Source organism: Lissotriton vulgaris, unplaced genomic scaffold, assembly GCF_964263255.1.
Source record: "Lissotriton vulgaris unplaced genomic scaffold, aLisVul1.2 SCAFFOLD_527, whole genome shotgun sequence".
NCBI lineage: Eukaryota > Metazoa > Chordata > Amphibia > Caudata > Salamandridae > Lissotriton > Lissotriton vulgaris.
In genome coordinates, this window is record NW_028247201.1 from 1,120,919 (window position 1) to 1,148,656 (window position 27,738).

Sequence of the window (27,738 nt, forward strand, 5' to 3'; positions counted from 1 at the left end):
TAAGTACTCCGACGACGTCATTCCGGCGCTCACGACGCCGACGACAGACGCGGAGCCACAGACGACGCCTACCGACGCGCAGGGGTATTGCTACGCAAAAGTTTCCGGATCCAGTCTGACGCCTGGGGAATTCTAAGGTAAGGAATCTATCACTAACTAATGTCTCTTACAGATATATCGTTACACAAGTAGTAACTTGTGCAGCGTTGCCACTTGGGGGCGGTCCCGTGGAAGTCTTCCATTTAATGCTAGGAGACCTAGTTCTTCTAGTGTTGCTAGGAGTCGCTGTGCTGTTTTTGTGCTTCTGCCTCCAGAAGAGTTATCTTGAGGGCTTAGTTCCCATGCGAACGGGTCCTCGTCTGGTGATTTCTGTGGCTGGGTTGTTGAGCATGTTCTGATTAAAATCGCCACTGATGATCAGACTGTTTGTTTTCTCTTTGGTTAGTAGTTTTATGAGCTCCTCTTTCAGCTGTTGGGCTCCTTGCTTTTTCCCTCGGGAGTGTAAGTAAAGGTATATCAGAATTATCTCCTCATTTTTAACCTGTTCCCGAATGGAGATTCGAAGTGCTTGCATTGCATTCGGTGGGTCTAGTTTATGTGCTAGGGGCTCTACTGTAAATATGCTTTTTATTGAACTATATATAGCTAGTCCTCCCTTTTTGTGGCCAAATCTTGCACTCTGTGTAGGCGAGATGAAGATCAGGGAATAGCCTGGGAGTGCTGGAGGAGAGTCAGTCCATGTTTCTTGCTATGCAATAAGGTCGAATCTTTGCATGTAAAGGTTTAGTTCCATGTTTATAAGCTTATCTCCTAGACCATTAATATTCCAGGAGCAGATTTTGAAAATGTTAGTGTATTTCCTGGTATCTGACTTACTTTGTCAATGTTTTTCCAGCTTGTTGTTTAAGGTCCTGGACATAATACACAGGGAGGGAAGAGGGCCCAAGGGGAAGTTTAAAGACCTCACGCTACTATAGCCCCTTACTACAAACTTACAAAACAGAAAATAGTAGTGGGTCTAGCAAACAAATGGCTCAAGTATGTGTCTGGAAGGTAAGCTATGAACTACGTGAAAGAAACAGCATCTTTCCTGTGTGGAAAAATACCCATCAGCTGTCGATCCTGGACGCCCTGTTCATCATATGGGTTTCCTTCACACCAGGAAGGTAGATTTTAAACCAATTCAGATGGTGGGTGTGGAAACTTACTATGTGTTTCCATGTGTCAGGGTCAAGAGGGACAGCTCAGGAGCAGTGCATGTGTGAGGTGAAAAAAAGAGTGAACTGTGATGTGAACAGATAAAATTGGGTAATAGAATGGAAAACTGACTTTAATAACCACCTTTCTATTCCCAAAAATAAAATAGCGTGCGATGTTAGAGGTTTTGACAAATAGCCTCTAAGCTTAGTATGTGGTCAACATGTTTCTGCAGGCTCATTTGTGGATCAGATTATGTATCCTGCTTTCTTCAGGACCTTGTTCGCTACTGCTCTTTAAAAGCAGCCCCGATACAGTCCAGAAGGACGTTTGGAGCACCGACCGGACGTGCGGGGCTCCATATACCTGAGCTGTGGCCAGGTGGGGTGGAGCAGTTCTCTCCTACAACTTGGGTAGGAGAATGTTTTATTACTGAAAGACACATGTGATATTTCATTTGATTTCACTTTTAAAGAGCAGTAGCGAACAAGGTCCTGAAGAAAGCAGCAGGATACATAATCTGATCCACAAATGAGCCTGCAGAAACATGTTGACCACATACTAAGCTTAGAGGCTATTTGTTAAAACCTCTAACATCGCACGCTATTTTATTTTTGGGAATAGAAAGGTGGTTATTAAAGTCAGTTTTCCATTCTATTACCCAATTTTATCTGTTCACATCACAGTTCACTCTTTTTTTCACCTCACACATGCACTGCTCCTGAGCTGTCCCTCTTGACCCTGACACATGGAAACACATAGTAAGTTTCCACACCCACCATCTGAATTGGTTTAAAATCTACCTTCCTGGTGTGAAGGAAACCCATATGATGAACAGGGCGTCCAGGATCGACAGCTGATGGGTATTTTTCCACACAGGAAAGATGCTGTTTCTTTCACGTAGTTCATAGCTTACCTTCCAGACACATACTTGAGCCATTTGTTTGCTAGACCCACTACTATTTTCTGTTTTGTAAGGTCCTGGACAACCAGCTCCAGTCTAAGTGGGTTGCCTCTTTCATGACATGTTGCCTTCTAATGCCTTGCTCTTTTCGTTCTAGGTTGTCAGGGGTGTTGCTGCAGGCCCCTCGCAGTTCGGAAAGTGACTGAGAGTCCGGGCTGACCCGATTATGTACCTTCTGTTGTTGGCAATCAAATGCTAGAGGGTCAGGGTATCTTGGTTTTACAAATGGTCGGAGAATTATGCCCCAGCTATTAAGCTTCGCTTGTTCTTTGAGTACTCTCTCAGCTAATTCCGTTGTGGCTTATACTGTTTTTGTAGCTTCTACCCCTGGATGTTCCAGTGAGACTATGAATTCCACTGACTCAAGATCATTGGTAGATATATTTTTTAAGCTGTTAATGGAATTCAGCAGGCGTAGTATGTTACCCCTTTTAAGGATGTCAAAAGCGTCCCTAGATGTGCATTCCGCAATCAGTAATTGTGGGATACCTAGATACTCCTTTTTGATGTTTGGACTGTTCTGTGAGGTTGTAGCGGTATTCTCCAACCTAATTGATTCCTCTGCTGTAGTTCTCTGATCCAGGGCCCTTGGTTCATCTTCTCCCGTTAACTCCTGACCTGCAGTGCTAGCTATTGATGTGGCACCTGGGGAGTGGCTTGTTCCTATCCCATTATCTGAGTTGGGGGAGGTTTTTTAATTGATAATTTTTTCTCAGTCTTATTCAAGCTTTCGCTGGCTTTAGACGTTGCAGCTATTTCATTGCTCAACTGGGCGGGGCCATCTTCATATTTGGGAGTAGCTCTAGTGGAGTTTTTTCTTTTTCGATTAGTTTTCCTTTGGATCCTAAGCCACTGTTCCTGGTTCGAAGTGGATCTCGAGTCCTGATCCCCGTCAGTTTCACAGCCCATTTGAGCCGCCTTATCATGTGTTGGTTCTGGTGACAAATTACAAGCTTTGTTGTTCTTGCCTTTAGGTTCGATGAAGGTGTTTAACTTTTGTTTGCGTCCCTTCCTTCTTTGCTTTCTGCCCTGCTTCGCGGAGCAGTGATGTTCTTGAAGTTCTTCTTTTTACAGGAGTTCCCGTGTAGCTGCTGTATTACTGTTTAGTGGTGATTGGAGATCTCCATCCCTCATATGACCGTTCGATCCTGGTAATGTTATATGCTCCTTTTCCCTTGTCCGCTGTACTTGGATTAAGGGCCCCTTGGTTGATGTTGAGATTCCCTCGTTATTTATTTGTCTGCCGTGCTCTGTATTTCCTCTCGGGTTAACCGGCTGATGGACTGTTTTTTACAGCCTCCCTGATGTCTGAGAGGATTATTCATTGCGGCTGGGAGTGTGGCCAACTTATCCACAATTGTTATCCAGGCGCAATTCGGTGCTATACGTTTTGTCTCTTCTTGTGCCCTTTTGACCAGATTGTTCAGCTCGGCTAGCTTGTTGTCAATGTTGTAGATGAAGATTGAGTGTGAATTTAGGACTGACAGCTGGAGGTCCATCTTATCCGATTGATATTGTATGGCATTAACAGACAGTTGCAGTGTGTGCAGGAGAGAATCCCAAATGTCTACTTTAGCTTGCGGTGTTGTATTACTGGGGATAGGTTTTAAGACATTGTTATTCGGGCCTATTGCCTCCTCTTGTGGGACCTCGCGAGAGGCTGCTGTATAAGAGGCAACTAATTCTTCCCATCCTCTTGTGTGAGGTACAAGGCTTCTGGATCATGGCCTTCGATGGATTAGAGGATGAGTTGGCTGAGACTGGTGGAGGGATTCGGGGAGGGTCAGGGGTGTGCTCAGAGTACGCTCGTTGATGGACATTTACATGGTATACGGTCGAGTCCTGTGCAGTGGTATGCATTCCATTAGGAGTGTCAGGAGACTGCCCTTTGTTTTGTCTCCCTGATCAGTAGTCTTACCCGTTCCTTTATTGTGCTGTGGATACTCCTGCCTGCAATCTTGTGTTGAGAGTGTGATTTTCTCGCACGGGAGATCCTGATGTGATAGCAGGGCCCCCTGTCCTGCCATTGTTCCGGGGCCCGTGTTCCGAGTGTTCAGATTGCTAGATGCGCTAGGTACTGATGCTAATGACTCGGGAGCACCAGGTGTGTCAAGTGCACCAAGCGCCTTGGGTGCCTTTAGTCTCCCTGTGTTTTCCTCAGTGTTTCTGGCTGTGTCGTGCCAATCTTCTAAGGGAATTTCCACTCCAGTAGTTGTTGGTTTTGGAATACCCTTCACAGTTCAGTTCATTATGGTTTCGGTGTTCAGGGCACTCTGTATAGGGTCTTGATGTTGGCTCTTGTTTGCCCTTGCCCTTTCATTGGCTCTTACTGTTCCGGTGGGTAGGTTCTGAGTTGTATCGGAGTAGTCAGGTTATTTGCATTCCGGATGTTAAAGCAGAGAACTGAGCCAGCGTCCTTGATGAATGAAAACTTCGTGTAGATTTTCGGTTGGTTACTAATTTTGCTCGATGTGGCTGTGCTCGCTGCTGTGCCACTTGCTTCCCCTCTCCCTTTGAAGTTTAGTGAAGGTTTTGGGTTTGGGAGGCCTGGGTGTTAGGGGGTCAAAGAGATCAACTGCACTTCACCTCCTCTTCCTCTTACATCACCCCTTTCTTCAAGTCGTTTTTGCTGGTCTTCTTAGGGTCCTTAGTGAGTTTCTTGTTGCCCTTGTTTCCTCTCCTGGCTCTTTTAGTAGGATTCAAAGGTGCCTGTGGGTCCCTTGACCTCCCGGACCTCATTGTCCCCCCCTCCGCCCCCCCCCTTTTCCTTCTCTTTTCCTTTTCTTTTCCCCCCTCCTGAAGTGCTACACTCGCGTTGGTTGTGCTGAGTACACTGGTTGCAAGAGACCAGTAGCTATGAGGGGGTGGGGGGTCGGTAACTGCAGGCTGAGTCAGGAGCTAGTTGTGTGTTTTTCTGAGCGCTTATTGTTGTTGGTGCCTGTGGCCATTAAATTCGCTGACTGCTGGTTGCCTGGCTCGCTTAACTTAAGATTGGCTTTGCACTTTGCTTTGCGTGCAGGCCCAGCTACCTACCTACCCCCGTTGTACAGTGATTCTCTGGCGGGTCTCCATTTTCCGTTTTGATCTCCTCTCTCTGTTTTCTGCTGTGGACAGAGTTAGTTACTGTGTTGGGTGACACCCCAGGCTGACCAGGCAAACCGCCGCGAGCTCCTCCTGCCTTGTGCCTTACCTTTCGTGGCTCCTGGCGCCACAGGATACCTTTCGCGGCTCCTGCCGCCACAGGGTACCTCTCGCGACGCTTGCTGCCACGGGATACCACGGAATGCCTTTCGAGGCGGCTTGCTGCCCCGGAATGCCTCTCGCGGCTCCTCCCACCGCCGGGTACAATTTGCGGCTCCTGCAGCAGCGGGATGGCTCCTGCTGGTTCTCCGCGGCTCTGCTGGCCGTGGGCGGTGGGCCACGGGAGGGCTGCTGTTTTGTTGGTTTCCTAAGGCGCCACTACAGAAGGCCCACACGGCCGCAGTCTCATGCAGCCCAGCACCACTCGTGGCAGCAGACGAGAAACCAGCCCTAGGGAACAGCGAACCGGCAGAAGAACCAGCAGCCAATCCGGTGAGTCTGAGTGAGACGTAGCAGGACACAAACGTGGGTATCCTAGGTATGGATTAATGGAGGTTTGGGAAGTAGGTCATTACCTCTTCTTCCCACTCCCGTTTGTATAGCTGCTGATAAAAGAATCAAAAGGACTCTGCAATGCATTGTGGGCGTCTCTACGAAGCTAGTAGTTATCTTTTGAACCCTGTCAGAGTTGACCTTGACCTTAAGATATGTAGCCAGAAGTCTCCCTGTCCTATTATCGCAAGAGTAAGATCTAGAGTTATACACTTCTTGGTGCCCTGAAAGCGTATTCCACCTTATCCCAGTCAAGCATTTTAAGTTGCTGTCCAAGCGCTATAACTGCTCAGCAGATCTTGTTAGACAGTGCAAACATGTGGTCCTCCACTGCTTGTGCCAGGGACGACTGTGGTCATTATTTCATTTTTCATTTTGGATGTTCTTATATCTGGCTGCTATCGTTATGAAAACGCCTCCAGCATATGCCTCCCAAAGTGTAGAAGCTGGTATGTCTAGTGAGTCATTTTTCTGATGCACGTTATTATTTCACTTATTACCGCTTTATTACCTGGGTATGTGAGAGTAACTTGTTGAGGAGTGAGTTTGCAGGTTTATGGAGATGTGTTTTGTATTTCTAATGTGTTTGCAATGGAATTGTGATATGACACAGCATCCATGCCCATTGCCACAAGTTGTACAAAAGGGGGTGCTAATGGACGGAGCATCTGAACCAGTCAAACACTCACACCCAGTCTAAAGATCTGGGTTTAATCCATCACCGTTCTTTAGCCCACTCTGCCACCCCAGTTCAGACATGGCTACATGCAAATCAGTCTGACCCTGTGCCTCATGGGAACAGTCCAGCCCGAACTGCCAAGCCATGCCTTCCCTGGACCGGAAACATGCTCCGAGGACCGGTTTCTGGCATTCCAGCCGTCTTCAGCCCGGCTTGCTGGAATCCAGTGGCAAAGTGAGCGAGGGACTCACACAAGTTGACCCAAAACATTGAGTTAGTAGGAAAAAAAAGAAGGGGCTGATAAAAGAGCATTCCTTTGAATGGGTGTGAGTATTGCTCTCCTGTAGGACGTAGATGCCTATGATACTTCATTCATCGACAGAAACTGAAGAGAACCCACTCGCTCCTCTGGCCCTCCTTCCCTCCAATACTCCTCACCCTATCGTTGGCCAAAACATGCAGAAGGAAAATTAGAAAGTCTCAATGCCGTGGAGTTAATTGAGCAGAACAAAAAAATTGAATTGTTGTGAACCCTTTTGCTGGAAGTAAGTTGTTAGGTTCGGGAGGACTATCTGAAGATTCATGGAGAGAAGCTACCAACAACATTAAATGCAGAATGCCGAAAATGGACTGAGTCTTGAGAAGTAGTCTTTGTGAGAGCCTCCCTCTGAACCAAGAGAGGGCTCGTATAGTTACAGTGTGACATTTCTTTTACTTGGGTGATCAGATTTGCTATTCCGCTAGTCATATTGCAAGGATTAAGCCAATTTTAGGTAAAAGCCACCAAGAAAATGTAATTAAGATTTTATTAACAGAAAAATGGGTGACAGTCCTCTCAAAAATTCTAAAACATTTTAAGCAGTCTCACTACATGACATTCTTTAGAACTGTATGTACTACATGTCTGTATAATCAATAAGAAACATTATTTTACTGTAAAAAGAAAAAAAACAATTCAGAAGTAGTTGGTTAATTAGTTCTTCTATAACAAATGCAATCCAATTTTACATGGTTAAGAAACTGCTAAAATCGGCTTGTGATTTAAGGCCCTTTAACATGCAGGACAAGCTACTAAAATGAATTGTCTTCTAGAGTGAAAAATCAATGACTACAACACGTTTCATTAGTGTGGGTAGGCTTTAATTGATGAGAAACGTTTACTCGTGTGAAATGTTTAGTTTGTCAAATTACTGATTGACTTATTTGCTTGCTTTTTTGTGTGAAAGTTAGTACTGTTATTGTGGCATCGAATGATAATTGGTCATTCTGGTTCCAAATTATTTCAGAGTAATCTACAAATGCTCTTGTGAGACAGTGTTTAACAGGAAGAAGCTTTTACATCAGCACTTCTACCAGAATACTAATAAGCTGCTTGTGTGTGTGTTCAAGTGCCCTGAGTGTCAGCTGGTGTATATGCAAAAGCAGCTCTTGATGCAGCATGTCAAGGTAAGTGCTCAATGTTCTCAATCCAAAGTCAGTTGTTTGACACTAGGATAGCATGTTGGTCTGGAGGAAAATGCAAATCTAAGTCGACTGGTTTGTCTTTAAAAGGGCATATTTTTATATTCTTGATGATAAATTGTTGTTGAATATTGTTTTACATTTGGTAGTCTTCAACCATCAAATGTATCTAATGTTCCATGTGTCTATGTTGCAGAAACAACCTTTTTTAGTTATTAATGTAGTTTAGATTTAGTTTGACTTGACAGTGGAGTGCTATTCAAAGAAAATTCTAATTTCTCAAACATGAGCTCCTGTCCATATAGCAGTAACTGGTCCAGTTGATACTAGATTACAAGGCCAAGATGGGATGGGTGCTGTAACATGCATATGAAACGTGTCTAGACACCACAATGTATAGTTGATGTTTACCTCTTCCCATTATACATATTTACAACTTGAAGTGTTTGAAGGTAGTAGGAATTGGCAAGACTCTCACAATGCATTGGTATGTGCCAAAAAGGCGTAGAGCCTGTGTTTTCACTTTTACAGGTCAGCAACATAGCTGCTTGAGCTCATCTCCATCTATGTACTAATGATGGTTGAATTTGCTTCAGATACAGGGACACTGATTCTGTTACAAGAGAAATGCCCATCACATCATCCGGGTGGTGTATGCTATTCTCCTACATTCTGAGAGAAGGAGTATGTTTCTTCCACCTGCATAACAAGGGCTAAACGTGTGGCTGAACCCCCACTCTTAAGCTTCAAAGAAGACCACCCTTCAAGTCAGAGCACTGCCTCTAGGGGGTCGGGTATCCAACTTAAGACACAAAACGCTGCCACCTCCTAGGCCTTCACTCGTCCTTGAGACAAAGCATTGGAGCTTAAACAGGACTTGACCTAAAGCCTCAACTCCCATCGATGAAAAGCCAAAGCAAAAGTTGTAGTCTAAGAACCCATGAACGTCTTCTCACCATTCATTAATGAAACCATTGGAGAGATTTCAGGTTGAACCTGATCAGAGACCTATTTTTATCCATCCCCAGAATGGGAAGATATCCTTTAAAAAGATCTAAAGACTTCAGATCCTCTACCCAGAAAGAGGAGGTTGACTTTCGCTTAGGAGCCCATGATTGAACCCCTTCAGAGCCTGCACCACAGCTCAAACGTTTCAAAGGCGTGACTACGAGTCCCAATCCTCACATAATTCCCTCTCTTCCACCTCCTCTACTCGATTTACCTCCACCACCCCACCCCGTTACATTCCATTCTCCACAATCGTTCCCGGACACAAGACACCCCAGTCCTTTTTCCCTGCCAAATGACTGAGTCTCTATTTTATCGTTATCCTTCATACGACCTGTTGGAGGGTTATGATGTAAGGATTATGATGTAGACTCTTCAGGGGTCCCAGACTTCAAGCCAGTCCCACTCTGGTCCTCTCCTCCACGTTATACAGTTGCATATCATGAGGGTCATACAAAGGACCGCGTCATACCACAAGGTAGACGTACATACCATCACTGAGAGAGATTTGCTTCTTGGTAGGTATCTTTCTCCCCTACCCGAAAGAGAGCAGGAGAACAGATGCTGCAGGCAAGAGCATTGCAGTTGGGACTGCTGTACATTTACGAAATACTAATTCTGTGGGCCTCCTCTCGCGGTATAATAGGGCTCAATGGCACCAGATGGAGGGTATGTTACAATACTTTAAATAACAATTTAGGAAAATGGGGAAGGGAATGGTATTGGAGAGTAAAACCCTCTCCAATGCCTAGATACAAAGCACATTCAATCAATCAATCAATCAATCAATCAGTGCATTTGTAAAGCACACTACTCACCCATGAGGGTCTCAAGGCGCTGGGGTGGCGGGGAGGGGTGCTGCTACTGCTCGAATAGCCAGGTCTTGAGAGGCCTCTTGAAGGATAGTAGGTCCTGGGTCTGCCGTAGGAGGGTGGGGAGGGTGTTCCAGGTTTTGGTGGGGAGGTGGGAGAACGATCTGCCGCTGGTGGTCGCTCTTCAGATGCGGTGGACGGTGGCGAGGGCGAGGTCGGTGGAGCGGAGCTGTCGGTACGGGGTGTAGAAGGTGAGTCGTCTGTTGAGGTATGCCGGTCCGGTCTTGTGGAGCGCCTTGTGTGTGTGAGTGAAGAGCTTGAAGGTTATCCTCTTGTTGACGGGAAGCCAGTGCAGGTCTCTTAAGTGTGGTGTGATGTGGCTGTGGCGCGGGATGTCTAGGATCAGGCATGCAGAGGCGTTCTGTATGCATTGTAGTCGCTCAGGAATTTAGTCGAGGCTCCTGCGTAGAGGGCGTTTCCATAGTCCAGCCTGCTGCTAACAAGGGCCTGGGCGACCGTTCTTCTTGTTTCAGTGGGGATCCACATGTAGATCTTGCGGAGCATGCGGAGGGTGTTGAAGCAGGAGGACGAGACGGCGTTGACTTGCTTGGTCATGGAGAGTGTTGAGTCGAGGATAAACCCCAGGTTACGTGCGTGGTCGGAGGGTGTCGGTGCTGCTCCCAGTGCGGATGGCCACCAGGAGTCGTCCCAGGCTGAGGGGGTGGAGCCGAGGATGAGGACCTCTGTCTTGTCCGAGTTCAGCTTCACACTGCTGTTCTTCATCCACTAGGCGACGGCTTACATTCCTTCGTGGAGGTTGCTTTTGGCGGTGAGAGGGTCCTTGGTAAGGGAGAGAATCAGTTGGGTGTCATGGGCGTAGGAGATGATGTTGAGGTCGTGTAGTCGGGCGACGTGGGCGAGCGGGGCCATGTAGATGTTGGACAATGTCGGGCTGAGGTACGCCACAGGTGATTTCGGAGGCTTCGGAATGGAACGGGTGAGGCGGATGCTCTGCGTTCTGCTGGAGAGGAAGGAGGTCCATTCCAGAGCCTTGTCTCGGATCACTGCATTGTGGAGGCGTGTGCGTAGAGTGTGGTGGCAGACAGTGTCTAAGGCGGCTAATAGGTCCTGGAGGATGAGGGCCGCAGTTTCGCCGTTGTGCAGCAGGATCCTGATGTCATCGGAGGTGGCGATGAGGACAGTCTCTGTACTGAGGTTGCTGCGGAACCCGGACTGCGATAGGTCAAGGATGTTGTTCTCTTCAAGGTAGCGGGTCAGCTGCCTGTTGGCTGTCTTCTCGATGACCTTCGCAGGGAGAGGGGCTGAAAGTTCTTGAGGTCCCTCGAATCCGCCTAGGGTTTCTTCAGTAGGGCATTGATCTTTGCAAGCTTTCAGCTCTCGGGGTAGGTCGCAGTCTCGAAGGAGATATTGATGGTCTTGCGGAGATGGGGTGCAATGGTGGCGATTGCTTTGTTGAAGATGTGTTGTGGGCATGGGTCTGACAGAGAGCCGGAGTGGATGGTGTTCAAGATTTTTATGGTGTCGTCATTGTTTATGTTGGTCCAGGTCAGCAGTGGATCGATTTGGGTGGTGGCCGCGGGGTCTGAGATGTCAGTGGTTGTCGGGTGGTCAGGTTGTTGAAGCTTTTGTGGATGACCGCAATCTTCGATGGAAGAAGGTGGCTAGGGAGTCGGACAGGTCTTGCGATGGTGGGATGTTGGTGGTGTCTGTTGGAGGGTTTCTTGATCGGGGCGAGAGTGTTGGGGCAGTTGTCGATCCAATGCCTGGGGTTGCGAGCAGCAGGGTCCGCGTCGGCGGGTGGGCTTCGGGCGAGGGTGGTGTTTAGCTGGTCTTCGGTGATTTTGCTCCAGCCGGCGGAGGATCTGTTGAGTGTGGTGGTGCGTGGTGGGTTTCCGGAAGGTGAAGGTGATGCAGCGATGGTCGATCCAGTGGAGTTCGGTGGTGTGGCTGAAGGTGACGTGGGGGCTTGCAGAGAAGATGGGGTAGATCCTGTGGCCAGCGGAGTGGGTGGGCGGTGTGACGAGCTGTCTGAGTCCAAGGTTGTCAATCAGGGTGGTGGAGTTGGTGTCGTCGTTGTTCTCGAGGTGGAAGTTCAGGTCTCCGAGGAGGATGTAGTCTGTGGAGGCGAGAGCGTGCGTGCTGATGAAGTCAGTGATGGAGTCGCTGAACTGGGGCTGGGGGCTGGAGAGACTGTAGACAAGAGTTCTTCTGAGGGGGTTGTTGGGATCGGTGTGGATCTGGAAGTGCAGGTGTTTGGCAGTGCTGAGGGTGTCGTCGGTGCTGGTCGAAACCCTGAGGGAGTTCTTATGGATGATGGCAATTCCCCCTCCTACTCCGTTGGTGCGGTCCCTGCGGGTGATCTTGTAGCTGTCCAGGATGGCTATGGCAATGTCTGGTGCCGTGGAGGCATTCATCCAGGTCTCTGTCAGGAAGGCGACGTCTGGGGAGGATGTGTCGTGCAGGTCCCAGAGTTCGACGGCATGTTTGCGTGCGGATCGGGTGTTCAGTAGTATGCATTTGAGGTAATTGCATCCTGTCTCGGTAGGTGGTTTGGCGTTTCGGAGGCTGGTGAAGCTGCAGCTCCGGCAGGAGAAGGGTCCTTTGGTGTGTTTCGGGGCGGCCAGGAAGTAGGTGTGCGGTCGTCCGGTGTTGAGTCCGTGGAGGGTGTTGGTGTCGTAGCGGCGTTGTGTGTCATGGCGTTCGCGGGGGCCAAGAGGTTTAGTGCTGGGCAAGGTCCAGGCGCGGACGGGCGCAGACAGGCTTGCCTTAGGCGCGGCTACCATATAAGGGGAGGTGGGAGGGGGAGCAGCTGGGAGGCGGGAGCGTGGCAGCGAATGGGCAAGCAGGGGGGCGGGGACGCAGCGGCGGGAAAAATACAGGCGAAAAACAAGGGCACAGAAAAAAGGAAAGCAACAACAAGTGAAAGCAATACAGTGAAACAGGAATCAAATACAAACCAGGGAACAGGAATCAAACAAACCAGGGGCACAGGAGAACTAAAATGGAGGCAACAACACAAATGACCAAGGAAACAATGCAGAGATCGCAGGAATACAACTGAGGCACAGGGGCCTCGAATCTACGGTGGTGGCAGGAGCAGAGGGTCATAGGCACACAACACAGGTGGTGAGGTGTGGCGTGGTGGAGCGACTTACCTGAAATCAGGGTCAAGGGTCTCTCCTCACCGTGCAGCAGCCGCCATATAAGGGGAGTTGGGAGGGAGGAGCAGCTGGGCGGCGAATGGGCGAGCAGGGGGGCGGGCCGCAGGGGACGCAGCGGTGGGAAAAAAAATGGGAAAAAAACCAGGGCACAGAAAAAGGGAAACAACAACAGGTGAAAGCAATACAGTGAAACAGGAATCAAATACAGACCAGGGAACAGGAATCAAACAAACCAGGGGCACAGGAGAACTAAAATGGAGGCAACAACACAAATGACCAAGGAAACAATGCAGAGATCGCAGGAATTCAACAGAGGCACAGGGGCCTCGAACCTATGGCGGTGGCAGGAGCAGAGGGACACGGGTGGTGCTGTGCAGCGTGCGGGAGCTACCTACCTGAAATCAGGGTCAAGAGTCGCTCGCGGGATATTGGATGAATATAGTAGCTTCAGAGGGAAAACGCTAAAATCATCCTATGACTTCACTCCTGGTGCGACACTCCTCATTAATCTCCCTTTTGATGGGAAACAACTCTCCGAACCCCTGTAGACCAAATGCTAAAGAAAAAAGAAAAAATACAAAGATAGCCAAGAATATGTCAGCCCTTCAAAACTCCATCCCCCTAGGAGCTCCATTCATAGGCAGCAATATAAGTTTGCAGGGAGAATAACGTCCTCTATATAGCCCCAGTCATATCAAAAACTGCAGCAGTCTTACCACCAGAAAGTATTAACTCCTCTAAAGGCAGAGGCACTCTCATTAAGGGAGACTCTACCTCAAAGCGCTAATTTACATGCAGCCTCTCCAACCATGTGTCACCTGTCGGGCAGAGACTACAAGGGTTTGTTCTACATTGAGAAGAAACATCCTCAGACCAATGAGTTCATGCATCATCCAACACAGTTATCATCTGAAGCTCCTTTCAGACCACCAAACATGCCACCATGTGCATACACCCTAAACACTGATCATTTTCTCCAAGAAAAAGCACAAACTCTCGTGCTCAAAGGGGACATACAGCCAGTTCCCTTACAAGACCAGGGCAGAGAGGGTATGTTACTTGTATTTCCTAATCCCAAAAAAGACTTCTCTCTCAGACTTGTCCTTGACTTAAGGCCCATCAACTGAAACATCCTCTCACAACATTTTCATATGACACTTCAGCAGAATGTTATCCTTTTATTACAACAAAGTGCCTACATGGCCCCAATAGACCTAAAAGACACTTATTTCCACATACCCATCCATCCAGCTCATCAGTGCTACGTTAGCTTCATGGTAAGTTGACAGCACTACCAGTTCAAGGTAATACCCTTTAAAGTCACTTCAGCCCCAAGTGTGTTCATCTAGCGCCTAGGGGCTGTAGCTGCACACCTTAGACGAAGGACTTACATGTCTTTCCTTACTTAGAGGATTGGAAGATCAAGAGTTCAGGCTTACCGCAATGTCCCATACACACACCCAAGATGCCATCTCCCCTGTTCCACAGCTTGGAATTTACAATAATCGCCACTAAGTCCCATCTTCAGCCCCTACAAATTCAGCCTTTCCTGGCGTCTATTCTTAATGTGATCACCGGCAAGGTTTACCCCACTCTACAGTAAATGCTATCTTTTCAGAAGTGCTGCTTTTTCTATCAAATTATCGTCTTCCAGTCAGAACATTCATGTATCTCTTAGGCATGATAGCTTCTTCCTATAGTTTCCTATGCCAGAGTACATACGTGCCCGTATCAGGAGTGCCTCAGTGAGAAAGGAACAACCTGTTGCAGGACAGGCCCTTCATAACCTTTATTTCACAAGTCACGATACTTATGAATTAACTGATACTCCCCAGATAATGACAGTTTAGGATCTCTGGTTACCCCAGCAGAAGTAGTTCTACATCCGCTACCTGGAACTTCTTGACGTCCACCTAGACCTCAAAGCCTTGATTCACAACATTTAGGGCACGTATTGCTGATAAAAACAGACAATATGACTGCTGCGCACTACCTACAGAAACAGGGCAGAACTCCCTCACTGCAGCTCACAGTGCTGGCACAAAATATTTGCCATTTGGCTACTCATCACCATGTTTAACTCTTCGTGAAATACCTACTGTGAGTGGACAACTACTTTGCCTATCGGTTCAGCAGGACACATTAAGTCCATAAATGGACACTTCATCCACAATTACTAGTCCTCTACATCCAGCTATGCAGGTTCTTGCAAATAGACCAATTTGCCAGTCATTAAAAAGCAAAATGCCAAAACTTCACCTCCAGATTCCATAAGGTTACACGCAATGCTCTATGGATGAACTAGTCCGGGATGTTTCCCTATTCTTTTCCTTCTCTCCTACTCCTTCCGTACGTGGTAAAGAAACTACGGAAAATCTCTCCCCTTCATCCTTTTGGATTCCACATGGGCCAAAGAACCCTAGGTCTCAACTATCCTTGAGATGTCTGTTCCTCCTCACAAGAAGTTCCCCAACTGGGCCAGACCATCTCTGACAGGCACAGACACCCCGACCACAGTATGTAACCTAAGGTCTTGGAGTTGGATATCTAAATCTCCCCAAGGAATACATGGACATCCTCAAAGAAGCTTACAGACTACCTACTAGAACCTGCTATGCTGCAAAGTGGAAAAGATGTGTTGACTACTGTAATTAAAAACTAAAATCTTTGTCTGTTCTGATGTATACTTCTTCCTGCAAATTCCTCACTTAATCCCAGCCAGACTCGCTCATGATCTTCAAAGCTCTCACATTGCCTGTGGGAGGCGTGGGCTTCACCAAAGCCATATAGCACCCCCCAGCATAACATTAGTTCCCTTTTTTTCTGCACATTTGACACAGATCCAAGGCTCACTCTATGGAGCTGTGCGCTTTCCTTGCAAGAAACCTTTTTTGTGTGATATAAGGTCTCCTCTTAAGCATTTGGGCTTTAAGCCCTGATGGGAACTGTGAGGGACAGATGGGTATCACTAACCCACACTCAACCTGCCTTTGATGTCTTTGTCCCGGTCATGTGAATCCTGTCGGAGCATGCATCTGAAGGCCTTCAAAGAGCAGGAGGCAAAGCTCTATATGGCATGGGCCAGGGATGAGAAACTGATGTCACCATTTTAGGCCTTGCTCTCAATCTTCCTCGATACATTCTTTTCAGTGATAAGAAAAGAAAGCACAGGAAACGTAAGAAACATTCCAAAGGTCAGTCAACCCGACTATCTCAGTCTTCTGCTGAATCTTTGTCCTTAGAGCTGGGAGCTGGTATATTTGGAGCGGCTCACTACACTCCAAATAGCTCTACACAACCCGAGAGCTTCCTCGATCTCCTCAACTCACCTCAAAGTTAGCAGTTCCCCTCTTTCCCAAGTTCCCTACTCCAGGCTAGAATCTGGCATAATTTCTTCATGACCTGTTTTCCATGTTCCACCGAGTAAAGACGCCTTTCGGCCCTCAAATGGTCATCATGGCATTATATGGTGTCCTAGTGTTCATGCCACTAGCTCATCACACTGGGACCGACGCCAGCTCGTCTTGCCTTTGACCCTGGCGCTTAGATATACTGCACCACATTTAGCCCTGCCATCCCACCTCTGTCCGCACCACCACAGACCCCAGCTCCGGCACCAGTCCCCGTAGTCGTCCCTCAGCAAAGTTCAACAAGAGAGGTGCTGAAGTTACTGGAAGAGGAGGATTACAGGCAAAGGATTCATGATTTTTTCGGATCTGACTCTGACCCTCTGTACTTGGATTCTTCATGCAAATATTATGCTAACAGTCTGGCCAAGAATTTCTAGGCTTGGCATCTGCAATTGATTTTAAGTAGGCACTGTCTTTCCAATAATCGTAGGCTTTTAAAACAAATTCTTCAATAAAGGAAGCTGTAAGCATGTTTCTTCTAGGGGTTAGGAACCAAATCTGAAAGAGACACGCTAGTGATAGATTCCTTACCTTAGAATATCCCCAGGCGTCAGATTGGATCCGGAAAGTTTTGCTTAGCAGTACCCCTGCGCATCAGTAGGTGGCGTCCTGCGGCTCCGCATCCGTCACTGGCATCGTAGCGCCGAGATGACGTCACGCAGAGTACTTAAGCGCCACCCATGCTCGCTGACGTCAGTTCTTTTTTTCTGCGTCAACAAGCGCAGATCTGGATTGAGCACGTACCTTAGTCACTTTTTGACTACTTTTTTGAGACTTTGTCTCTCCCCTTTTTTCACCTGGTGCACATAGGGATGCCCAGCTTTAAGTCTTGTGGGACATGCCACCATAATATGTTGGTGGTGGACCCCCACGCTGTGTGCCTCTACTGCCTGGAGACAGATCACGACTCCCATGCCTGCCGGCACGGTCGGCCATGGCCCCACGGCCTTGCAGGAGTGGCGTCGGTAATTGCTGAAAGTTCGGCATTCGTCGCACCGCCGCTCTGGGTCCAGGGGCCGTTCCTGCCACCACTCACGGGATCGGAGCCGTCGCACCTTGGGGTCCAAGTCTTTGCCTTCGGATTCCGGTAAGCGACGCCATAAAAAGAAGTCGAAGTAGTTTGTTCTCTCTCTGACGTCGCCCGTTGTTATTCGGAGGTGGAAGAGGGGGACAGGGGTTCCGCCCCTGCGGCACCTCGGGAGTCTGGGAGTCCCACAGTCTACCCGCCATTCCCGGGTCTGTCGGCGACTCCCGAACAGGTGCAAGAGTTTCTTGCTGCCATGGACCGCCTTTTTAGGCCCCGGGCTCCTGCCGGCTCGCCTTAGGGCCACACGGTCCCGTGTCCAGATCCTGTTGGCTCGGCGGCTCCGGCTCTGGCGCCACAGGGACCTGCGCTGCTGGTTCCGGCGCCACGAGGTGCAGCGCTGCCGGCTCCGGCCCATCGCAGCCCTCGGCTCCACCCCCGGCGCCACACTGGGTGCTGTTTATTCCGGCCCGGCGCGGGCCAGCGCGGTTCTCTGCACCGTTCCCTACTCCGTTTGTCCCTTCTCCGGCTCCGGCTCTGACGCCTCGACCGGCTCCCTCTAGACCAGAGGAGGACGACTATGGAGGAGGGTCCTTCCTACACCATGGTGCTCCGGCGGGCGGCGGATGCTCTCAATCTCGACCTCCCCACAGTGGCCCTCAAAACCAACCTCCTTGCAGAGGTGCTCCAGACGGAGTCAACGTCATTGGAGCCACTGCTTCCCTTCAATGAGGCCCTAAACGAAGCCCTTTTGGGCACTTGGTTGCTGCTGGCCACGGGGGCGCCGGGGGATAAAAATGACGCCAGGCATCCCCGCCGGGCGCCTGATGATCCCACCTTCCTGACCACTCACCCTTCGCCTGAGAGCCTGGTCATTCAGGCCTTGACTTTGCAGAGTGCCTTTCCCACGGCTCTGTTAGAAAAGGACTCTAAAAGGCTGGAACAATTTGGTAAGAGGTTGTTCTCCTCGGCCAGATTAGGGCTGCAGAGGTTGTTCTCGTCCAGCTTAGGGCTGTAGAGGTTGTTCTCCTCTGCCAGCTTAGGGCTGCGGTCAGTTAACACCACCCGCTTGTTGGACCGTAACTCCCATGCAGTGTGGGATTCCGTTGCTCAGGTCTTGCCTGGGTGTTATGAGGAGGTCCAGGCTATCCTTTCCCAAGCGATTGCTGAGGGTAAGGATGCGGCTAAGTTTGCCTTAAGGTGTGGTTCGGACACCGTTGATTCATTGGGCAAGGCAATTTCTACGACTGTGGCTTTGCGGCGGCACGCCTGGTTGCGTTCGACTGGGTTCTCACCCGATGTCCAGGGCTTGCTCATGGAAATGCCGTTTGATGGCTCCCGCCTCTTTGGCGATAAGGCCGACAGTGCACTGGAGCGCTTTAAGGACTCACCGACCACAGCCAAGTCCTTGGGTCTTTCTACGAAGAACCCTGCCACTCCTGTGTTTCGTTCCTTTCGTGGCCAGGGCAAAGGCACCCAGGCACGCTCCTCCAACAAGCCTGTGCCGATCCAGCCTCCGCGCGGCAGTGGCTTCCGCAGGGGCGGGTCTGGGAACCAGCGTGCGCGTCAGTCCACCTCTACCCTTGCTGTTTCCACTACCAAGCCTTCTTAATCCGAGCTTCAGGGTGCACCCCATGTCGGTGGGTAGCAGGGTCCGCCACCACCTCCACCACAGGTGCGAAATTACATCGGACAAGTGGGTGCTGCAGATAATCTGCAAGGGTTATTCCCTTCCTTTACAGTCCTCCCTTCCAGCCATGCCGCCTCGGTGCCATCGCATGTCGGGGGATCATTTGGTTCTTCTCCAATAGGAAGTCACAGCCCTCCTGGGCAATGGTGCCATCATGCACATTCCTGGGCAGGGAGTGGTTGTTATTTCCACTACTTTCTGGTCCCCAGAAGGATAAGGGGGGCCTGGCCCACATCTTGGACCTCTGGGACGGCAATCGTTTCCTCCGGAGGGAGAAATTCAAAATGCAGACTCTGGCTCAGGTCTTGCTGCCCTCGACCCTGGAGACTGGATGGTAGCGTAAGACTTGCAGAGCGCTTATTTTCACATCCCCGTCCAGCATGGCCCACCGGCTTTACATGCGGTTCACGGTAGGCCAGGAGCATTTTCAGTTTGCGTGCTCCCCTTCGACCTAGCCAGCGCCCCTCGGGTGTTCACGAAGGTGATGGCGGTGGTCGTGGCTCACCTGCGCAGGTCGGGGGTGTCGGTCTTCCCCTACCTCGACCACTGGTTGTTGAAGACGGGCTTGCCTCAGGCAATCGTCGTCACCTACAGACTACGGCCGACCTCCTGCAGTTGCTGGGGTTCTCCATCAACGTGCTGAAGTCACACCTGAGTTCCTCTCAGAAGCCCCCCTTCATTGGAGCGGTTCTGGATTCAATGCTGTTTCAGGTTTATCCTCATGAGCAGCGACTACGGGATATTCAGGCTAGGATTCAGCCTCTATCCTGGTTTGAGTCAGGATGGCCCTATGGCTCCTGGGCCTGATGGCCTCCTGCATCCTGCTGGTGACACATGCCAGATGGCATATGCCAGATGGCATATGCGGGCTCTGCAGTGGGACCTGCAGTTCCAGTGGGCGCAGCATCAGGGCAACCTTTCCGATCATGTCCAGATCTCAGACGATGGTGGCAGTGGTGGCTCACGAATCGAGATAGGGTCAGTGGCAGATCCCTCTCCCTTCCCCAACTGGAGCGCACAGTGGTGACGGATCTTCCCTCTTGGGATGGGATGGCCACTTGGGAGTGGCGCAGATCAGAGGCCTCCAGGTCCATATCAACCTTTTGGAGCTGCAGGCGATCCGACTTGCACTGAAGGCATTCCTTCCCTCTGTCAAAGAAGCATAGTGCCAGTGTTCACGGACAACACCACTGCCATGTGGTATTGCATAAAACAGGGCGGGGTGGGGTCCTGGACCCTATGTCAGGAGGCTCTGCGCCTCTGGACATGGCTGGAACATAAAGGCATTACCTTGGTGGTTCGACACCTGGCAGGTTCTCTGAACGCCAGGGCGGACAAACTCGGCTGCTAGTGCTTGATGGATCACGAAAGGTGTCTGAACTCGGACGTGGTGCAGGTCTCTTTCAGCAGTAGGGAGAGCCTTGGTTAGATCTATTCGCCACCGAAGAGATCGCGCAATGTCATCAATTCTGCGCATTGGAATTTCCAAGGCGGGACTTGCTCGGCGACGCTTTTTGTAACGAGTGGAGCTGCGGTCTGTTGTACGCTTTTCCACCTATACCACTTCTGCCCAGAGTGCTGAAGATCAGGCGCGACCGGGCCAAAGTCATCCTTGTGGCTTTGGATTTGGCACGAAGATACTGGTATCCCGAGCTACTCAGCATGGTGATCGATCCCCCAATCCGATTGCCTCTTCGGGAGGATCTTCTGTCGCAGCAGCAGGGGGCAGTTCTCCACCCGAACTTGTCCAGCCTCCACCTCCGTGCGTGGAGATTGAGCAGTGACGGTTGACACCTTTTGATCTTCCTCCTGAAGTCTGTGATGTTATTCTGGCAGCCAGGCGTCCCTCTACAAAAACGCTATACACCTGCAGGTGTAACAAGTTTGTGGCATGGTGCACAGCGAAGGCTGTGGATACCCTTTCTGCCCCTCTTTCTGAGGTTCCTTTGTTCCTTCTTTCTTTAGCCCAGCAGAGCTCTGCTCTGGGCACTACCAAAGGTTATCTTTCAGCCATTTCTGCCTTTCTACGGCTTCCTGATCAGCCTTCTCTTTTTAAAACCCCGGTTGTGTACCGTTTTCTAAAAGGCATAACGCACACGTTCCCTCCGGTGCCGTTTATCATTCCTCAGTGGGATTTAAACCATGTCTTGACGTTTCTGATGTGCGCTCCCTTCAAGCCCCTTCATAACTATCTTTTGCGTCTTCTCACTCTTAAGACGGCTTTCCTGGTAGCTATCACTTCTGCCAGATGAGTGAGTTAGCTCCAGGCTCTTTCTTCTAAACCTACTTTCCTTTCTATTCCACCATACACGGTGGTTCTGAAGACCCGTCCTTCTTTCTTGACAAAAATTGTCACGCCCTTCCACATCGGGCAGACCATCACTTTGCCCACCTTCTTTCCGCCTCCGCATCCTTCCATAGAGGAAGAGAGGCTCCACCGTCTGGACCCAAAACGTACGCTGCCCTTCTACCTGAGCAGCACACAACAGTTCTGGGTGGATGACCAGCTCTTTGTTGGCTACATGGGCGCCAAAAAAGGTCAGGCCGTGCACAAACAGACCATCTCTCGGTAGTTCGTTCTCTGCATGAAGGCTTGTTATTCGTTGCCTAAGAAAGAGCCTCCTCTGGGGTTGCGTGCCCATTCCACCAGGGCAACTGCAGCCACTATTGCCTTTGGACGTGGCGTTCCCTTGCATGACATTTGTCAGGCAGCTATGTGGGCCTCGCTGCACACGTTTACCAAGTACTACTGCCTTGACAGTCAAGTCCGGAGGGACGGCTTCTTTGGCTGGTCAGTGCTCTGTGACTTTCTGGTGTAATCTTGTTCGCAGACCCTTCACCGGGGTTGGTATTGCTGGGCATCTATTCTAAGGTAAGGAATCTATCACTAATGTGTCTCTTTCAGATGCACAATTTACTACTTGTGTAACGATATATCTGTAAGAGACATTAGTTAATGATAGATTCCTTACCACCCCACCCATCCTCCCCGTTCTGCCAACTGATTACTAGGGTTAAGGTCATCCCTTTCAGGGCCCTAGTTTTATGCACCAATGGTCGGTATCTTGCATGGCTCTGCGATCCTGGCGTGGAAATCAGTGTACAGTACTGACATCAGCGCGCATGAGTGGCGCCCAAGCACTCTCCGTGACGTCATCTCGTCGCTATGACCCCAGTGACGGACGCGGAGCCGCAGGATGCCACCTACTAACGCGCAGGGGTACTGCTAAGCAAAACTTTCCAGATCCAGTCTGACGCCTGGGGATATTCTAAGGTAAGGAATCTATCACTAACTAATGTCTCTTACAGATCTATTGTTACACAAGTAGTAACTTGTGCTTTAAAATAGTATGATTTCAGGTCTGATGGCTTATAGCCTGTGAAATATGTGTACTTCATCATTTGCATTTTTAAGCTATCCTGAGGTGTAATGGAACAATGCTCCCATTGAGCATAATTATATTAGGGATGCTGTCCACTAGTCCTGTGCAAAAAATGATGTCCATAATGTTGATAACCGAATAAATCCGCATAGTTAGCAGAATTAAAATTGAAATCCTCAGCGTCAAAGACAGTGTAATATTGCAATTCAGAAAACATTGAAGTCACAGTATCATCTGAATGCCATCCAGGTACTATGACATCACTCATGGAAACACGGAACACATATTGTACCTGCAGTGTCTCCGTAGGGGCAAATGCATCGAATGGTACTTTATCCAATACAGTTCCATCAGTGACTGGGCACGCTGAAATGTTAACAAGGGAATGGTCTCTTTTCTTTTTATATGATTTGGAATGTAGGGCCAACACCCATGGGCCAGTTCTGCAGCAGAGCGTTCTGTGAGGTAATGGCTGTTGATCAAAAGGAAAAGAACAGCCACAAACCCAATCCACAAGAACAAAAATACCATGAAAAATACAATACAGATATATATCCAAGTCAGAATCAGAGAATTGTATTTTAACCAGGAGATGACAACACAAATCTGTGCTGTCGTGAAGGCAAAACAGAAGACAACGAAACAATTATCTTGATCGATATAACCAGAGGAACTCATCTGAAATAGAGGAGGCTGTGATTCCGGATGGACAGTTGGTTCTTGTACCGCAGATAGGGCATCAACTGGTGGATCAGACTGCACAGTGTCCATTACTGATTGTGTAGATGGTGTAACAGGAATCAGGTCAACTGAAGTCTCGAGATTCCCCTCCTGCAGCCAGAGAGAATCAGCAAGGATGGTGCCCACCGGCTGTAAAGCAACATTCTGTGTAGAAACACCTCAAGGCAAACTATTTAGCATTGGCTATATGGTGTAACTCGACATGTTCAATGACAGTTCGGGGATCCTAAAGACCAAGCTTCATAAAAGGAGTGTACGGTAGGAGGGGCCGAATTCTTTCTTGATAGCGATGTTTTGACAAACTAAATCATCAACGTTAGGAAGCCAGCCAGTAACTGGCATCTGAACAGCAACATCCGATTGGAGAGAAGGAAAATGACTTTTAGCCAAAGTATCACAACTTTTCTGTAGATCCTGCAAGACAGCACAGTGGCTATCCACGTCAAAGGTTACAGCTGCTGCCACAATATCAAGACCATTATGGTCTGGAACATACATCTTGATGCCAAAGAGCATTTCATACGGGGCCTTGCCCAACCAGTGATCTTTCAGGGAGATTATTAAACGCTTGCTGAACCCCGTAAAGTTGAGTCAACCAGCCGTGTTCCATAATAATACCCTTGCTGTTAAAGACTGCACGGTTCATCTGCTCCACAACAGAGTTGCCCTCGGGCCTATATGGAGACGAGAAATGTACCTGCACTTCCATCGACACCATTGAATCACAGTACACCTTAGAGGCAAAAGCCATACAGTGATCCGAATGGAAAGCGCCACAGGCATAAGTTCCGACAAAAAAGACCTGCAAATCCTTAATAGTTTGAGCATCAGCTGATTGCTGTGGCCAGACACACAGGAACCTAGAGCAAGAAACGACTGCAACCAAAATATATTTGAATGCATTATCAGATACAAGGGGTCCACAACGAACTAGATAAATGCAGCCAAAGGGCTAATTTGAAATATAAAGGTGTGTCTGAGATGGACATGACACAGTACAGTTCCTTTGTTGACAAACATCACAGCATAAGATATAACGGCAAGTCGGTTGGTATAGACCACACCACTCGTAACGTTGTTGTAAGAGTAATACAGTGGCTGCAACCCCTGCATGGGCAGAAGCTATGCTCTCATGCTCGGCCATTATTAAAGAGTGTCTGCAGTCAAGGTTTGGTATTAATCGATCTCAAAGGGAACCTTGTCAGTAGTTAACTGGAATGCATATTTAGAAGGAAAACCTTGATAACAAGCTGTCCTCTTTGGACAGGCAGCTAAAGCAGCCCAGAGGTTATCATCAATTTTAGTCATAGAACGCGTAATCACGGCTACCCTTGTCGTAGCTACTGCAGATTTACAGCCATCAAATTACCAACAGCGCGCTCCCTCATGTTTATGGCCCAATTTATATAAAATGTGTAAATGATAGGCGATCTTTAAGATAAGCCTCCTTGATCCACAGCATTTTATGCTTCATCGTGCTGCCTTTTGAATTCCGAAAGTCATTTTGTTTCCAAAAGTGTAAATTGTCATTGTAAGATTTTACACAGTAATAAGAATCGTACACCAGTTGGGTGAGTGACTCAGGATCAGAATGCTCGAAAACCAAAAGCAGCACTTTTAGCACACCCACTCACCTAGAGCCTGTGTATGAATCAAAGTAGAGTGGAAAACTCCATCGTTCATAGTGTCTACAACTATAGTGCAAGCTGCAAAATAAGTTTTCTTAGAACCAATGACCAGTTGTGCTGAACCATCAGTGTACTGTAAATAATATATTTTTACTGATCAAGAGGAAGAAGTGTGGAAGGCAGAGGATGAACATGTTCATATTGAAGATACTCTTGTGTTTGTAGCAAAGGTTAAAAAACAAAGAAGTATCAACAGACGTCAAATATGTAGCCCATTGACTTCAACATGGTTGAAAGGCTTTAGAATTAGGAACAGTATCTTTTTTACGGACGATATTGGTAATCAGACCATACTGTGGGTGTTCAGAACTGCAAAAGTGCATGTATGACTATTCAAATATCTATAATCCTTGAACTGTCCGGTTTCAAAACCAGAAAAAGAGGATTATTCATAGAAGAGACAGTGCTCAAGAACACCCTGATACTCCAACTGACTAAGAATGTCTTTAAAAGACGCCTTTGTGTCACGTTTAATAAGATATTGAGGCTGCGGTTGATGGGTGAAACAAATTGGAATAATATGTTGCAGAGAGTTCACATCCCAACCAACCTGGATGTGGTATTGGGCAGGAGTCAACGCAAGGGCCAACTTTAGAAGCATAAGCATTTTGCAACTCCTCAGGGACGAGATGTGAACAAGAAGGGAGGATATATCTTCCCCACGAGGACAAGAAAGAATAAAGGACGGAGGCCAATCGACCTCCGCTAATAAAATGTCATATGAAGAAGTCAAACTGTCCGAAAAATAGCATTAATGGTGTGTTTAAGATCACCTTCAATCTGAATGATAAAGTTTATCAGGCGGTGCAACCTCCTATCCACTGTCGCACCTGTAACAAAGGTTTCAGTTGCTCTCGCCTCCAGAAGCCGCAAAGTGTCTGGAGCACTACAGTGACATTCTCTGCGCTGTCAAGGAGGGTCACCAGCCAACTCTTGTCCAGGAGAAAGGTTCTCACTGTCTGGGGCACATTTTGCTGTTAAATCAGCAACATTCTTCTTTTGGAAGGGATGTCTATATGGAGGTGGTTCCTCTCAATTAATCAATCAGGGTTTTTTTTAAAGCTCGCTACTCACCCGTGAGGGTCTCAAAGCGGTGGGGGGAGTGGTGCAGCTACGGTTTCAGTCGAAGAGCCAGGTCTTAAGGTTCTTGCTTAACATGTGCAGGGTCGGGGAGCGTCTGACGTTCACTGGGAGCTGGATCCAGGTCTTGGCTGCGATGTAGGAGAAGGCTCCTCCGCCTGCTCAGCTTCTGCGTATGCGGGGGTCTCTGCCAGTGCGAGGTCGGTGGAGCGGAGGTCCCTCTTGGGTACGTGGAAGGAGACTCTCTCGTTGAAGTATTTGAGTTTGAAGGTGACTGTCTTCTTGACCGGGAGCCAGTGGAGGTCTCGTAGGTGTTGGGTCATGTGTTTGTGTCTTGGTGTCCCGAGTACGAATCTGGCTGCGGTGTTCTGGATGGTTTGGAGCTTGTGTAGAAAAGTTCTGTTGATTCCGGCGTAGAGGGCCTTGCCTAGTCCAGCCTGCTGGTGATGAACGCGTGGGTGACAGGCCTCCTGTATTCATGGGGAATCCATTTGAAGGTCTTGCAGAGGGTGCGAAGGCAGTTGAAACTGGTGGTGGCGACAGAGTTTATCTGGCGGGTTATGGTGAGGGATGAGTTGAGGATGAGGCAGAGGTTCCGTGTGTGGTCGATAGGGGTTGGTGGGCTGCGGAGGGTCACCAGATGTTGTCCCAGGCGGAGGTGGAGGGTCCGAGGAAGTGAACTTCTGTCTTCACAGAGTTGAGCTTCAGGCAGCTATCCTTCATCCAGGCTGCGACGTCCTTCATCTTTCCTTGAAGCAGTCTGGTGTCCTCGGGGTTCTTCGTGAGGGAGAAAATGAGATGGGTGTCATCGGCATAGGATACTATGCTGAGCCCATGCTATCTGACGATGGTGGCGAGGAGGGCCATGTAGATGTTGAAAAGCGTGTGGCTGAGCGAGGATCCTTGGGGTACTGCAGTTGATCTCTGTGGGTTCGGAGAGGAAGGGGGGCAGTCTGATCCTCTGGGTTCTGCCGGAGAGAAAGGATTGGATCCAGTTGAGGGTGGTTCCTTGTATCCCAGCATTGTGAAGTCTGGCTGCAAGAGTGCGATGTGAAACCATGTTGAAGGCTGCGGAGATGTCTAGAAGGATGAGGGCCGCAGTGTGTGCCTGGTTGAGTAGCATGCGAATGTCATCAGCGGCGGCGAGGAGGGGGGTCTCAGTGCTGTGGTTGCTGCAGAATACAGACTGGGAGGTGTCTAGGATGGCGTTTTCTTCAATGAAGGTGGTCCGCTGGGCATTCACGAGTCTCTCTGTGACTTTGGCAGCGAAGGGGAGGAGAGAGATGGGTCTGTAGTTTTTGAGGTCGGTAAGGTTGGCCGTGGGTATCTTGAGGAGGGGTTTCATCTTTGCCCGCGTCTGGGAAGTTGTCAGATTTGCGGGAAGTGTTTATGGTCCGCCCTAGTTCGGGTGCGATGGCAGCGGCGGCCCTGTGGTAGATGTGCTGTGGGCAGGGGTCCGTGGAGGCTTCAGAGTGGACTTTCTTCATGGTCGCTGTGACATGTCCGACGGAGGTAGTGTTCCAGCTCATGACGGTTGGCGGGGGCGGGGTGTGGTCCGGCGGCTGTTCGCTGAAGTTGTTGTAGAGGGTATTGATCTTCAGATGGAAGTAGGAGCTGAGCTTGTTGCAGAGTTCCTGGGAAGGTGTGACGTCAGTGGCTTTGCTGGGGGGTTTGGCAAAATGCTGTATGACGTTGAACAGTTATTTGGCGTTGGTTGCGTTGGTGTGGATTTGGTTCTTGATGAAGGTCCGTTTGGTGTCTCTTATGCCCTGGTGGTATTCCTTTA

The 27,738-nt window shown here is 49.0% G+C and overlaps 1 protein-coding gene across 1 annotated transcript in view; it reads left to right on the top strand.

Annotated features, from left to right (window-relative positions):
* Window positions 1-27,738, top strand: part of ZNF592 (zinc finger protein 592) — a 332,527-nt gene that overhangs the window by 266,674 nt on the left and 38,115 nt on the right. Inside the window, exon 7 of the mRNA XM_086949655.1 lies at window positions 7,760-7,919. Within this exon, the coding sequence (XP_086805781.1) occupies window positions 7,760-7,919 (160 nt within the window). The remainder of the gene's footprint in view (window positions 1-7,759; window positions 7,920-27,738) is intronic.